This window comes from Pempheris klunzingeri, chromosome 17 (genome assembly GCF_042242105.1).
Source record: "Pempheris klunzingeri isolate RE-2024b chromosome 17, fPemKlu1.hap1, whole genome shotgun sequence".
Taxonomy (NCBI): Eukaryota; Metazoa; Chordata; class Actinopteri; order Acropomatiformes; family Pempheridae; genus Pempheris; species Pempheris klunzingeri.
In genome coordinates, this window is record NC_092028.1 from 399,996 (window position 1) to 415,674 (window position 15,679).

At 44.3% G+C, this 15,679-nt stretch overlaps 2 protein-coding genes across 4 annotated transcripts in view; both read right to left on the bottom strand.

Moving 5' to 3' along the window:
• Nucleotides 1-753: 753 nt before the first annotated feature.
• dnaaf19 (dynein axonemal assembly factor 19) lies at nucleotides 754-1,754 on the bottom strand. Of its 2 annotated transcripts, XM_070848682.1 has the most exons (4): nucleotides 1,619-1,734; nucleotides 1,390-1,450; nucleotides 1,094-1,242; nucleotides 754-962 (listed from the first exon to the last, which is right to left on the bottom strand). In XM_070848682.1, the coding sequence occupies exons 3-4, from the start codon at nucleotides 1,237-1,239 to the stop codon at nucleotides 860-862; spliced, it is 249 nt and encodes an 82-aa protein (XP_070704783.1). In that variant the 5' UTR covers nucleotides 1,240-1,242; nucleotides 1,390-1,450; nucleotides 1,619-1,734; the 3' UTR covers nucleotides 754-859. The 2 variants fall into 2 exon arrangements, with proteins under 2 accessions (XP_070704783.1, XP_070704784.1); XM_070848683.1 differs by lacking the exon at nucleotides 1,390-1,450 and having other exon boundaries at nucleotides 1,619-1,754.
• A 4,014-nt stretch (nucleotides 1,755-5,768) lies between these two features.
• LOC139216377 (rho GTPase-activating protein 27-like) overlaps nucleotides 5,769-15,679 on the bottom strand; it is a 32,710-nt gene continuing 22,799 nt past the window's right edge. The window contains exons 7-21 of one of the 2 annotated variants that reach the window (XM_070847470.1): nucleotides 15,570-15,638; nucleotides 15,346-15,429; nucleotides 15,173-15,268; nucleotides 14,914-15,009; nucleotides 12,300-12,367; nucleotides 12,131-12,218; nucleotides 11,589-11,690; nucleotides 11,213-11,311; nucleotides 11,059-11,131; nucleotides 10,760-10,879; nucleotides 10,522-10,620; nucleotides 10,328-10,405; nucleotides 9,442-9,576; nucleotides 7,973-8,078; nucleotides 5,769-7,254 (exon numbers count right to left, since the gene is read on the bottom strand). In XM_070847470.1, coding sequence (XP_070703571.1) covers nucleotides 7,077-7,254; nucleotides 7,973-8,078; nucleotides 9,442-9,576; nucleotides 10,328-10,405; nucleotides 10,522-10,620; nucleotides 10,760-10,879; nucleotides 11,059-11,131; nucleotides 11,213-11,311; nucleotides 11,589-11,690; nucleotides 12,131-12,218; nucleotides 12,300-12,367; nucleotides 14,914-15,009; nucleotides 15,173-15,268; nucleotides 15,346-15,429; nucleotides 15,570-15,638 — 1,491 coding nt within the window. In that variant the 3' untranslated portion in view covers nucleotides 5,769-7,076. Of the gene's footprint in view, nucleotides 7,255-7,972; nucleotides 8,079-9,441; nucleotides 9,577-10,327; nucleotides 10,406-10,521; nucleotides 10,621-10,759; nucleotides 10,880-11,058; nucleotides 11,312-11,588; nucleotides 11,691-12,130; nucleotides 12,219-12,299; nucleotides 12,368-14,913; nucleotides 15,010-15,172; nucleotides 15,269-15,345; nucleotides 15,430-15,569; nucleotides 15,639-15,679 lie in introns of both variants that reach the window. The other variant, XM_070847469.1, reaches the window with a different exon arrangement.

Sequence of the window (15,679 nt, forward strand, 5' to 3'; positions counted from 1 at the left end):
CATTCAAACAGTACCAATAACAGTGTACCAGACCCCATTCAAACAGTACCAATAATAACAGTGTACCAGACCCCATTCAAACAGTACCAATGATAACAGTGTACCAGACCCCATTCAAACAGTACCAATAATAACAGTGTACCAGACCCCATTCAAACAGTACCAATGATAACAGTGTACCAGACCCCATTCAAACAGTACCAATAATAACAGTGTACCAGACCCCATTCAAACAGTACCAATAATAACAGTGTACCAGACCCCATTCAAACAGTACCAATGATAACAGCGTGTACCAGACCCCATTCAAACAGTACCAATGATAACAGCGTGTACCAGACCCCATTCAACAGTAAAATAAATGAGTATATTACTACATAAAAGAAGTACTTCAGGTATTTTGTACTGTAATATTGTACTTGCTGCTGCTGTTTTTGAGTGAATGTCTCCACCTGCTGGTCTTATGCTGCTGTGCAGCTCCACCTGTTCATAGGGCCACAGTAGACTGAACCAATACTATTTATTGATTAGAATGATGATAGATCATGTTATTATTGTGTTCATGTCGGTGCGTCCTGAAGATATTTTAACAGAAATTATATGAAAAGCTCCTCCTAGACTCTAAAATTAAAGTACCCCTACTCAAAGTCCACTTTCTCCAGAGCTTTCAGCCGAACGACACGAGGCTCCTACAGAGATGATGAGTGACTTTTCAAAATCAGAGACACAGAGGCTGTCGCTCTTTTCTTAGCAAAATGTTTACATTTATTTTATTAAAAGTCGTCAGCACCTGGGCTCAAATTTCATTAAAACACATCAAAAAACAGCCGTGGCGCTCCTGGTTGCCGGGGGCCAGTCATCAGCCGTTGCTCGGAGCGACGGGGTTCCAGGGCTGTCTCCGTGGAGCTCCGTCTTTGTCTTTCCTCTCCAGAGGCCTCAGGTGGCACGTCAGGACCAGGTCTCTGACACACACAAAAGCACAGGTCAGACAGGGTCTGGAACTCATCCAAGGACCCCTGGAATCTCACTGGGGCCGTCTCAAACATCCTGCAACTCATTCAAGGACCTGGAAGCGTTTCCAGGACCCGGGTACCTGAACTCCCGGTAGGACACCCTCTGGCTGACGGCTCTCAGTTTGGCGTCGTTCTCTCTCGTGCGTCTCCGATCAGACTCCACCGCCGCCTGCAGCTCGCTCTCCAGCGCTGAGAAGTTGATGACATCACGCTCTGACCTCGCCATCACCTGGTGACGTCACACAGGTATGCAGGTGAAGCTACAGATATGGCCACACTGAGATATGCAAACTGATAATCTGATCAATAGGGTCTGATCAATCTATAGAGCTGCAGGCTGACAACAGAACAGAGACAAGCTCCTTCATTCACACACCTTCAGGAGAACTTCAAGGATCTGGAGTTCCACCAAATCAGTCACACTAATCACACTGAATCTGGCAACACAGTTTGAAAACAGAGTAATCAGAGTACTTCTTCACAGTAGGAACAAGCTAGCATGCTAACGTTAACAGCTAACACAAGCTAACGCTAACCTCACTGAGCTAACACTCAGCGGTAGCTTCCAAGCTAAGAGCGGCTAACAGACAGGTGAAACATGCTACCTGAAGGACCGTTGGCTCCTCCTGTGTTCTTCAGGTGTTCTACGGGTTCTTCAGGTGTTCTTCGGGTTCTTCAGGTGTTCTACGGGTTCTTCAAGCGCGTTCAGGCTCATCGGGTCAGTAACAACGAATCGTCTCCATGACGACGGGCTGCCGGCCAGCGCCTGCGCAGTGCAGTGACCGCAGCTACAGCCAGTGACGTAGTAAAGATGAAACTGTCTGTGAGGACGTCTGACTGAAGTACTGAGGAACAGCTTGGAGGTACTTGTACTGTGTACTTGTACTTTACTAGTGGATCTACTACGGAGTACACGTATATATTTTCTATTTTCCTTCTGTGTTTGTGTTTTCACTAATCCTGCTGCTGAAACAACTGAAGAAATCTAGTTTCCAGGTGACGTCACTTCTCCACATTGATCTGCAGCTGCACATTATTACAACACAATCAATGGTCATTGATGACGTCACAACCCAGCAGTCTATGACGTCATTCAGATCAGCTCCACATTTGCTGAGCAATGTGTTAAAGTACACTGGTGAACAATACTACAAATACTACAGGGGCAATTACAAATACTACAGGTGAAAATACAAATACTACAGGGGCAACTACGAATACTACAGGTGAAAATACAAATACTACAGGGGCAACTACAAATACTACAGGTGAAAATATAAATACTACAGGGGCAACTACAAATACTACAGGTGAAAATATAAATACTACAGGGGCAACTACAAATACTGCAGGGGCAACTACGAATACTACAGAGGAAACTACAAATACTACAGGTGAAAATATAAATACTACAAATACTACAGGGGCAACTACGAATACTACAGAGGAAACTACAAATACTATAGGGGAAACCACAAATACTACAGGTGAAAATATAAATACTACAAATACTACAGGGGCAACTACAAATACTACAGGTGAAAATATAAATACTACAGGGGCAACTACGAATACTACAGGTGAAAATATAAATACTACAGGGGCAACTACGAATACTACAGGGGCAACTACAAATACTACAGGTGAAAATATAAATACTACAGGGGCAACTACGAATACTACAGGGGCAACTACAAATACTACAGGTGAAAATATAAATACTACAGGGGCAACTACAAATACTACAGGGGCAACTACGAATACTACAGGTGAAAATATAAATACTACAGGGGCAACTACGAATACTACAGGGGCAACTACAAATACTACAGGTGAAAATACAAATACTACAGGGGCAACTACGAATACTACAGGTGAAAATATAAATATTACAGGGGCAACTACAAATACTACAGGTGAAAATACAAATACTACAGGGGCAACTACAAATACTACAGGTGAAAATATAAATACTACAGGGGCAACAACAAATACTACAGGTGAAAATATAAATACTACAGGTGAAAATATAAATACTACAGGTGAAAATATAAATACTACAGGGGCAACTACAAATACTGCAGGGGCAACTACGAATACTACAGAGGAAACTACAAATACTACAGGTGAAAATATAAATACTACAGGTGAAAATATAAATACTACAAATACTACAGGGGCAACTACAAATACTGCAGGGGCAACTACGAATACTACAGAGGAAACTACAAATACTATAGGGGAAACCACAAATACTACAGGTGAAAATATAAATACTACAAATACTACAGGGGCAACTCCGAATACTACAGGGGAAACTACAAATACCTCAGGGGAAACCACAAATACTACAGGTTAAAATATAAATACTACAGGGGAAACCACAAATACTACAGGTGAAAATATAAATACTACAAATACTACAGAGGAAACTACAAATACTACAGTGGAAAATATAAATACTACAGGGGCAACTACAAATACTACAGGGGAAACCACAAATACTACAGGTGAAAGTATAAATACTACAACTACTACAGGGGCAACTACAAATACTACAGGGGCAACTACGAATACTACAGGGGAAACCACAAATACTACAGGTGAAAATATAAATACTACAAATACTACAGGGGCAACTACGAATACTACAGAGGAAACTACAAATACTACAGGGGAAACCACAAATACTACAGGTGAAAATATAAATACTACAAATACTACAGGGGCAACTACGAATACTACACTGGAAACTACAAATACCTCAGGGGAAACCACAAATACTACAGGTGAAAATATAAATACTACAGGGGAAACCACAAATACTACAGGTGAAAATATAAATACTACAAATACTACAGAGGAAACTACAAATACTACAGTGTAAAATATAAATACTACAGGGGAAAATACAAATACTAGAGGTAAAACTAAACATGCTATAGGTTATTTTAGCTGAGAAGTGCGCGTATGCTTGGTGACTAGCTACTCCCATACAGAACACACATGACCACAGACGTACAGATCAGCTTTATTTTTATTTGAGGTCAGTAAAATACCCTCTTCTGTACAGAGTTTAACCTGTTAATCTTCCATGTTAACTTTGTTCTATATCTGTAATACATAAACTCAATACTATAAAAACAGCATTGTACAGATGATCATTTCTAGAATTTAACGTTACAGCAGGACATAAACAACAGTAAAAATGTTCCTGTAAAATTCATCCCTAAAAACACTTTAACATGTCTGTAAATCCTCATGTTCTCTGTGGAGTCCCTCAGGGAAACGTCCCGGGTCCTCTAAACTTTCTATTAAACCTGATTCAGATTTACAGAAACTCTAGCTGTTTTGTCCAGAGTCAGGCGATTCTAATACATAGATCCAGGACATGTTTAGCTTAGCTTAGTACAAAGACAGGAAGCAATTTGATACTTAAACTCTGGGGCTTCTTCTCAGGTGTTACTGTTCTCTGTGTAATGGTTTAAAAAGAAAATTTGGCTCAGTAGCTCCATACTGTATGTGACTGATTATCCAGTGTTTAATACGATGAAGGTCTGTTAATTTCAAACTTCAGCAAAACATACTTGGTATCAACATATACTGACTTAGAAAAGTACTTTTCTGTGCAAATCTGTGTTTTCCAGTGTCAGTGAATGCATCATAGATTGATGGTTGTCAGATTGATGATTCTGAGACAGAGGGATGACGAGCAGAGTCGAGGCTGAATCCCATCAGAAGCATCAGCATCATGTTTTGGCTGCAACGCACCACCGGAGCTGATGCCGTCTGTTCTAGTTCACTCTTCAGACCCTCCAGAAGCTCTGCTAAAGATTCTCTCCTGGTCTGTTTCTGACGGAGCAGCTCAGAGCAGAGGAGGCGGCAGGAAGTCAGACAGACAAACGGCAAAGAAAATCAGCTCAGTTTTCAAAATAAAAGCCCCCGTGCAGACTTACAGTGGTATATTTCAGCAGTACATCAGTATCCTCCTCCAGCGAAATTCACACTTTACGACAGGAAGTCCCCTGAATGCAGACTCAGTATGGATCTGTGTCAATTTGTTTTCTCATCCATTTATGTGATCATTATTGTTATTAATAATTTAGTTCTCTAATAGAAGACTGTCCACTGTGGGAAACATCTGTACTATCCCTCCACACTGTGGTCTCTGTGTCGTCATCTGACACAGTGAAGCTGAGACTGAAATTTATACTTTGGTGCGCGTTCAGTCATTTAAAACAACAGGTGTACAAGAAAACAATCCAACGCCAACACCTGAGGAGCAGAAGAGCTCATCAACACCGGCCGTCTGAATGTGATGCACTGAGCAGGTAAGACGTGAGCCAGTCAGCATCAAGACTTTAGACGCCTGCAGTAAGTCAATGATCAGCAAATTAAACAACACGACAAAAATGAAAAGAAGAACCCAACGAGAGTTTTCTGTCTGAATGTGAAGAATCGGCCATGTTCAGTGTCTCTGTTCAGAGTTTCTGTGAAGGAATGTTTTTTGGTGTTTTCAGGCACAGATTTAGAGGCATCACATTCATAGAGATTCCAGCGGCTGCTCTGCATCACGATGCGTACGCCCAAAACGTTTCAGCAGAAAGTGCAGAAATCCTATTTGGTTTTTTCTCACCCCCACAGAGGTCTGTTAATTAGCTCCTGACAGCCCTTTGGATACCATAAGATCTGGAACTTTGATGTGTTTGACCTTAAAAGGATCCCAGAGACGGACAGGCCACAGAGGTCTACAGGTTTGAAGGTTCCACAGATATTTAATGCATTTTTGTGGTGCCAGGAAAGCAGATCAATGTTTGAAAATTGTTGCTGTCATGTCTCTAGATGGGACAATGTCTCATCTTGGAACCAGTCCAGGGTTTTAGGCATTTAAGGTTTGTTGTTGGTGTGGTGGTGAGACAGAGGTGTTGTGTTGGCAAAAGGTTCCTGGTTTAACGCCACATGAACTGCAGCATCCACAGGGTTTTAGAAAAAGGGGGAAACCATGTTTGATTCTATTAGGGTTCCTAAATGATGTGGACCCTGTGCGGGTAGTTCTCCCTCAGAGTGAGATGTTGGGTTTTGTTTGCTCTGCTGCGATGAATGCAAAGTGAAGGTGCTGGTTTAGCTTTCAGGGTTCTAGATGGTTCCATTCAGGGTCTGACTGTGTTATCTAAGGCTTGTGGTGGTCTGGTGGTGAGAGCTACATGGACTCAACATGTTCCGGGTCCCAACGAAGATTAAAAAGTGTCCACAAAATAGTTTGAAAAGAGTTTGAAAATAGGTGCAAATGCTGTTTGGTTCCAGACGTCCACGAAATTCAAGACAAATCTGCGACTTGTTGGAACGGCTCTTTCTCAAATCGAGACATTTGGTGGTTTTGTTTGTAGTTATTGTGGGCGTGTTTTGTTGGGTCTGTTATTTAAAGTTTAAAAATCAGTCCAGGGTTCTTCACAGTTCCACTCACAGGTCTTATCTAGATCATTTGGAGCACAGTGATTAAAGAACCGTATCCAGGCTCAACTCCCATGGCTTTGATGATTCCTAAAAACAGCAAGAGGAAATGAGTTCGGGTTCAGAGACCTACAAGGTTCTGGAATGTGTTGGTACAGTTTTTGTTCATTCTTTAAATGTATTTTTGGTTATTCACGTAAGAGTTTTTAAGGTTTCAGTCCGGGGCACTTGATGGTTCCAAACGGGATCATTTCAGGCGCAGCAGTTAGGTAGATGTTTGCTTTTGGAGATCTACAAGGTTCCACGAGGATCTGGTGGATGTTGCTCTTGGTGAGATATTTGGGTGTCTTGAAGGTACCAAGAAAATATGTCCCACTTGGTCCACTTGGCCTGTTGTCTCGATAGAAGAGCAAAGCTGCTGTCAAAGGTTTCAAAACCAGTCCAGGGTTCTAGCCGGCAGATGCCAAGTTCAGTCCCTGGTTAACTTTTATCAAAAAGGAGGTGATGTTCAGGTCCAAAGTTCGAGAAGGCTCTCTGACACTTTTTTTGGCATGTCTTGTGATGTTTGGGAGAGCTTCCTGGAGGTCTTTGGGGGGGGTCTGGAAGTTCCCCCTACCTCTGGGAGAACACTGTCTGGAACTCGTTGAGCATGAGCTCCACTATCTGGCTCTGAAACACCATGTGGATCGTCATGTTGGCCGACTCGGTCTGGGGGCGGAGCAACGTGGGGCCAAACACGATGGCGACGCTCTGAACCGACATCCTGTTGGACTCTTTGTGTTCGACCACCCTGAAGAGACAAATTCAAGAGTAATTTTCAGCAGTGATTATCATTGTAGAACCAGAATTCCAGCAGTGGTCAAGTCAGTGTTTTCATCGGTTCGTATTCATCCCAATGACACCTTCTACTTATTCACCTTTAAATTTGTTACCATCTGTCTCCGCTGCTACCTCCACATCCTGACAACGTCTCTGGTGTAGCTATGGGATCATTTCAGTGAACTGAAGGCAAATGTATTCATACATTTAGTCCTGTTGTAGCTAAAATGTCCTCCAGAGTCTGGTTGCACAAACAAAAACTGTTGGGTCTGAGCTGTTGGGTCCCCACTGTTAGGACCAGTTTCTAAAACATGGCGAGGTCTCAGGAGCCTCGAATGAAAGCTAAAACTTCCCTGAAAATCTAAAAATCCAAAGTTTTGATAGATCTGAGCCGTAAAGTTCATTTGCATGTATTTTTGAACAGCGCTAGCATGGACCTATACAGTCCACTCCCACAAACCATCCCGCACACAAAAAAGTCCTCATGTCATCCAGGGAAATAAAAACTGTCCTTATATCTCTAAATAGAGTTTAGGTGACACACCACCACATGTGTTAGGGTCATCAGGCTGTTTCCAGACTGATATGATGATGTCTGATCCCCGATGAACAGAGTTAATTGTCATATGCTGTGAATGGCCTGTGATTGGCTGGCGACCAGTCCAGGGTGACCCTGCCTGTGAACTCACCTGCGCAGGTGTCTGAAGAGCAGCTCCATGGTGTCGTGGTTCGGTAGCGGCAGAGAGCGAACCAGGTCCCTCATGTAGGAGACCCTCAGGCTGTAGTCTGGGACTTCTGCAAGGACACAAACACACAGAGCTCAGACCAGAAACATGATCACTCTTAGGTGTTCAAACCTGAACTTATCAGTACAGAACTTATCAAATGTACGTTAAGTTCATACTTCATGTCAGACTTAGAGGATGTAGGACAATGCACAGTCTATTTTCATATGCTTGGTACCAGAAAGTGTCATCTCATTCTTAATGTTTGGTCCAACTTTCACTTTCTGACTGGAATCTTTTTGTCCATTTATGATTTAAACCTGTGGATTTAAAGCTGTGGTTTAAAGGACCAGTCCTCTCTTTCCAACCATGCAAGAGAAGCAACATTGGCCCACAAGGATTCATGCTCCCTTAGTTTTTTGTACTAAACAATGAGTCAGAATCTTCATTTGTCACCACACAGCATGGTCTTCCTTTCAGCTGCTGCTCCACCAAATTCAAGCTGCCACTTCAACGTAAAAATGCTAAAGGTTTGTGTGTTCATTCAATCAGTCGATCTTTATTTATATATTTATACAGCTCCAGTTCACAGCAGTGTTTCTCTCAGACTGTTTCCAGAAAGAGCAGCTCAGAACAAACTCTTTCATTCAGAGACCAAAGATTCAGGAATTCAACATGAAGAATTCAAGAATCCCCACAGAGCAGCTCAGAGATTAGATTAGGACCCAGTGGAGGAAGAACTCCCCTTTAACGGGAGGACTCCCCTTTAACGGGAAGAACTCCCCTTTAACGAGAGGAACTCCCCTTTAACAGGAAAACCCCTTGTGGGGGTGTGGGCTGGTTTTGAGCTCAGCTGCAACGGAGAGAGGTGCAGGGCTGGCCCAGGAGATGGCGCAGGAGAGAGGCAAGTATCGCCAGCGCACCTGGGAACAGGTGCGCCGGGACCCAGGAGGGAGACACATGGCCAGAGCAGGAGCCAGCGGCCTGAAGCATTGTTTGCTGCTCTAAAATAAAAGAGTTGACTGTTAACCGAGTCCGGCCTGAGCTATATGTGCTGGGAGAACTCACGGAGACAGAATCTCATGTTACACCCCCCTTGAGCAGGAATAAACCTAGACCAGAACCAGGCTGAGATGGGGGGGGCTTTCTGTTCTGGGGTCCTGTAGAAACATGGCAGTGTAACGTGGCGGTCTCTGTGGAAGAGGACATGCTCCTGTATATACAAATATATAAAGGCTAATTCTAAGCTTACTAAAACACAAAGAGTCTCACTTTCAGGTAATTGAACACTAAACACATTTATGAATATTACATTCCATTCTTGCTAATAGATGCTCTAAATCCTACAGACTGCTCCTTTAAATGTGTGTGTCACATGCAGGCTGTGCATGAGGCGTGTTTAGTGTGTGACGAAAGTTTCTTTGTGTACTGACGGATGGCGGCGATGAACTTGTCGAAGCAGCTGAAGGGGAACAGCGGCTCCGGAAGCTCCCGCAGGAAAAGCTTCAGTGCTCCAGTGATCACGTGGATCTCCTCCCACTGCCCATCCTCCAGGTCCAGCTGCTCCTCTGTAGTGACAACATGGACACAATCAAGGAGAAGAAGAAGGAGAAGGGAAAAACTTCAGTGTAGAATTAGCAGCGAGTGTAATGACATCAGCATCTGAACAGGAGGACATCATCTGCATAGGGTGACATTTTAGAGAAGACTTTATTCCATTATTCCACAATGCTTTTAAATGTTGTGAAGGTCATTGTTCAGGAGTCACATCCTCATTCACATCTTTGACACACAGGGCACCTCACCACCCCAATACATGTAATAAAACAATGGGCCTCTTCCATGTCTGTTCCGGTTTGGGTCAGCTGTGTAACCTCATTGTGTCTAAGTTCTTCTGATCCAGTTGCTGCCAGTCGTTCTCCGATATATTATGATATCCTTGATATTTACAACTGATGTCGCCTGTGTGTTGCCAAGGGAAACTTTGTACCTTGTACCTAAAATGAACTGAACTACACCCACACACAGCTGCACATGGATGAGAGGCTTGAGCGCCGGACTGTTAGCTCACTGAGGTGGACGCCCTTACTGCTTCCATCTGGCTCTGTCGTGGCTGGCGGGTGAACCTCAGCAGAAAATAGTTCCCGTGTGAATCTGCTCACAGCGGTCTGTGTACTATCTGGAGGAACCAGGTCTTGGTTTCTTTGCTGGTGAATTTTTCCAATGTGCTTTGGCTTTTGGCACGTTGAGCTCAACGAGCTCTGAGAAACTCTACAGGTCAGAGGAGGAATGTGTGCTTCTGGTTTCAGAGTTTGTTACCGTGATCCGCTTTGTGTCGTAGTTTCTGGATCACAGCCAGGTTTCCGCTCACTCTGTAGATCCCGTCCACATCCAGACCTGCACACACACACACACACACACACACACACACACACATACACAGTCAGTCTGCAGTGTGTTTCTTACATCAAATATTTGTGTGTGTGTGTGTGTGTGTGTGTGTGTGTGTGCACCTCTCCTCTCCACTGCTCTGATACACTTCTCCACAAATCTGGGGATGGTGGTGTTCTCTCGGTGGCAGAGTGTGTCCAGGTGGCAGCCGAACACGTTATCTGGACAGATGACCACATGACAAACGTGTCACTCAGTGTTACGTAACGATGCTGCGTGTGCTTCATCACACACACACACACACACACCGACTCGCTGGTCACTCTGACTGCCTTTATGATCAGAGTGATGATGGGGTACCTCTGATGTAGCCTCTCTCTTTAACGCTCTGCAGCGTTGGTCGGCGCTGGAGGAAACGCCGGAGTTTCGTCCGAACTCGTCTCTGCTCAGAGTCAGATGTTCCTGATGAACTCCTGGTCGCTACAGAGAAGAAGAAGAAGAAGAAGAAGAAGATGATGGAGGAGGAGGACGTTGGTGGTGAAAGAGGAGGAAAAAGAAATGTTGAAACATTGAGATTGTTATTCTGCGTCCGTTGGCTAGTTTGATTGTGTTTACTCTTTAAAACCCTTTAAGTCAAAGGACTTCTGTCTTGGACTCACATGTCCTCTTCCTGTCTTTGTCCTCTTTGTCTGAAGCAGCTTCGTCCTCGTCCTCTGACAGATGATCCAGTTCCTGAAAGAGTTCAGACACCTCACAGCCACTGCCCTGATCATCGGCTGTGTGTGTGTGTGTGTGTGTGTGTGTGTGTGTTACCAGCTGTCTGATGGTGTCCTGTATCACTTTGAGCCAGTCGCTGATGATGCTCTCAGTGTCGTATTGCATCAGGTATTCACAGCCTTGACGAGTCTTCAGCTGCACACAAACACAACAACAACAACAACAACACAGTCACACAAAGTACGTCCACAGTAACCATGGCAACAAATCAAAAAAGCACACGATGAGTGCCATGAAGGTGAAACCATGCTTTTAGCACAGACCGTAACCATGGTAACATAGTCCCATGGTCTCTAGAGCAGACCGTAACCATGGTAAAATAGTCCCATGGTCTCTAGAGCAGACCGTAACCATGGTAACATAGTCCCAGAGCTATTAGGGCAGATCGTAACCATGGTAACAGATGGCATACCTCCAGGACGTTCTTCTTGGAGGACTTGTCCCGGGCGGCCCAGCCCAACGAGGCTCCTCTCAGCTCGACGGTGTACTCTGGAACGATCTGTGACGATTTACTCTGAGGAACAGGAAGTCACCATCAGTTTCTGATCTGTGTGCATGTTGATCATGTTTAACTTCAGTCTGTTTTACACACAAAATATTAGTAATAATAGATTCAATGCTAACATGCTAATGATTAGCAGGTATAATGTTCACCATCTTAGTACTGCGTGTTAGCATGCTAACATTAGCCAACATTAAGGCTAACAGAGAGGCTCCTGTCGTGGTCCGGTATGTGGACCTGGTGCTGGTTCTGGCTCCTGTCGTGGTCTGGTATGTGTACCTGGTTCTGATTCTGATTCTGGTTCTGGTTCTTTCTCTGATTCTGACTCTGGTTCTGATTCTAACTCTGGTTCTGATTCTGGCTGCTGTTGTGGTCCTGTATGTGGACCTGGTTCTGGTTCTAGTTCTGGTTCTGGCTCCTGTTGTGGTCCGGTATGTGGACCTGGTTCTTACAGCGTTCCCACTGGGGGCAGATTTGGGGTCTTTGTGGAAGGTGAGGATCCCACCGTGGAGGACGGTCCAGGACTGACTCCAGTTCTTCCTGTCGACACCAACAACAGAGCGAAGGGTCAGAGGTGAGACGGAAACACACCAGGAAACACAGGAGAAAGGATGAGCTCACCTGATCTTCTTCCCGTTATCAGCTACTTTGGTCTTATTCATGATTCCTGCTTTCTCCAGTAGATGGCACTGTAGAGACAGACAGACAGGCAGAGAGAGAGAGAGACAGGTAGAGAGAGAGAGAGAGAGCCAGGTGAGGCGTCAAGTTAATTTAAACCCGCAGGTCGACTTCAAAATGTGACTCCTGTGTTAACATGGGAGGAGCCTGTATGTGTGTGTCTGTCCCTTTAACATCTTTAAAAGGGACCTAAAATATCCACCTAGACCTTTAAAACCTCACCATGACCACCCAGATCTCCTCAAGGTCCCCAGAGACCCTCAGAACCCGTTAACATCTCCTCAAACCCACACATGCTTACCTACAGATCTCACACAACATTCCCACTCCAACTCCTCAAGGACCCCCAATCCTACTCAAGGACATCCTGGTCCTGGTGTCGTAATACACGTGTCATTGTAAACACATGTTGTGATGAACATGATGTGATAAACGTGTCGTAATGAACATGATGTGATAAATGTATCGTAATGAACACGTGTCGTGATGAACACGTGTCATGATGAACACGTGTCGTGATGAACATGTGTTGTGATAAATGTGTCGTAATGAACATGTGTTGTAATGGTCACGTGTCGTGATGAACACGTGTCGTAATGAACACGTGTCGTGATGAACACGTGTCGTGATGAACATGATGTGATAAACGTGTCGTGATGAACATGATGTGATAAACGTGTCGTGATGAACACGTGTCGTGATGAACACGTGTCGTGATGAACATGATGTGATAAACGTGTCGTGATGAACACGTGTCGTGATGAACACGTGTCGTGATGAACACGTGTCGTGATGAACATGATGTGATAAACGTGTCGTGATGAACACGTGTCGTGATGAACACGTGTCGTGATGAACACGTGTCGTGATGAACATGATGTGATAAACGTGTCGTGATGAACACGTGTCGTGATGAACACGTGTCGTGATGAACATGATGTGATAAACGTGTCGTGATGAACACGTGTCGTGATGAACACGTGTCGTGATGAACATGATGTGATAAACGTGTCGTGATGAACATGATGTGATAAACGTGTCGTGATGAACATGATGTGATAAACGTGTCGTGATGAACATGATATGATAAACGTGTCGTGATGAACACGTGTCGTGATGAACACGTGTCGTGATGAACATGATGTGATAAACGTGTCGTGATGAACACGTGTCGTGATGAACATGATGTGATAAACGTGTCGTGATGAACATGATGTGATAAACGTGTCGTGATGAACATGATGTGATAAACGTGTCGTGATGAACACGTGTCGTGATGAACATGATGTGATAAACGTGTCGTGATGAACATGATGTGATAAACGTGTCGTGATGAACATGATGTGATAAACGTGTCGTGATGAACATGATGTGATAAACGTGTCGTGATGAACACGTGTCGTGATGAACATGATGTGATAAACGTGTCGTGATGAACACGTGTCGTAATGAACATGATGTGATAAACGTGTCGTGATGAACATGATGTGATAAACGTGTCGTGATGAACACGTGTCGTGATGAACATGATGTGATAAACGTGTCGTGATGAACATGATGTGATAAACGTGTCGTGATGAACATGATATGATAAACGTGTCGTGATGAACACGTGTCGTGATGAACACGTGTCGTGATGAACATGATGTGATAAACGTGTCGTGATGAACACGTGTCGTGATGAACATGATGTGATAAACGTGTCGTGATGAACATGATGTGATAAACGTGTCGTGATGAACATGATGTGATAAACGTGTCGTGATGAACACGTGTCGTGATGAACATGATGTGATAAACGTGTCGTGATGAACACGTGTCGTAATGAACATGATGTGATAAACGTGTCGTGATGAACACGTGTCGTGATGAACACGTGTCGTGATGAACATGATGTGATAAACGTGTCGTAATGAACATGATGTGATAAACGTGTCGTGATGAACACGTGTCGTGATGAACACGTGTCGTGATGAACATGTGTTGTAATGAACACGTGTCGTGATGAACATGTCATGATGAACATGTGTTGTAATGGTCACGTGTCGTGATGAACATATGTTGTAATGGTCACATGTCGTGATGAACATGTGTTGTAATAAACACGTGTCGTAATGAACATGATGTGATAAACGTGTCGTAATGAACACGTGTTGTGATGAACACGTGTCGTGATGAACATGATGTGATAAACGTGTCGTAATGAACACGTGTTGTGATGAACACGTGTTGTAATGAACACGTGAACCTGAGGACAGCCAGTGGGGGGCGCTGATCTGCCCACTAACCTCCCCTCAGATCAGACGTCAGTTTGATTCTGTGTTTGACCAACGTTGGTAAAATGTGTAGATTCTGCTGTCAGACAGGTTGACATGGAAACGTCAGAAGCCAATCACAGCCCAGGACCTACGTGCAGCTGCTGGGAGCCTGTGCTCCGATTGGACAGGTTCCTCTTCAGTCTGAGCCTATCAGAGGGCTTGATGAGGGAGAACAGGATGATATCACAAGGTGACAATGAATGAACAAAGGAATGAATGTAAGACAGGTGAGTGTGTACCGGTGGACTGTCGGGGGAGTGTGTGGGTGAGACAGGTGAGTGTGTTCTGTTGGAGCTGTCGCTGAAGTCGCTGATGTTCCTCCTGTGGCCGAACGTCTGGAACAAACAACAAACTCAGATCAGAAGAACTGGGGCAGGATGTGATTTTATCACTTTTGTACCAGTAGAACCTGGTTTGCACCAGTAGAACCTTGTTTGCACCAGTAGAACCTGGTTTGCGCCTCTTGTTGTTTGAGCAGATTATTCTAATGTGACTCACGTCTTCGGCCATGCTGTGTCTCCAGTTTCTGAGCTGTACAGTCGTTCCCTCCTCAGAAACTCCATTACCCATCAGCCTTTGGGGCAAAGACGGAAACTGAAACAATGAATGAATCAATTGATTAATAAATGAAAAGTCCGGCAGACAAACAGACTGATGCTTTGATGGATCACCTCCTGTGCCCTTCGCTGGGAGCCGTGTCCATCTCTCAGGTCCAGCTGAGCTCTGGGAATCACACCCGCCTGCTGCTGAGGATTCTGGGAACACAAGCCGCCACAAACCGGAGATGAAGCATCAAAACTGACGAGAGATCCAATGATTCAGTGTTAAAGTTGTAAACATAATCTTCAGTGTGTGTGTGTGTGTGTGTGTGTGTGTGTGTGTGTGTGTGTGGTACCGTTGTAAAGACGGCGTCGCTGTTGTCGCTCTGTGTGCCGACAGGATAATCTTCCTCTGGCAGCGGAGGCTTCAGTTTGATCAGGTAAACCAGAGTTATTACAGGACAGT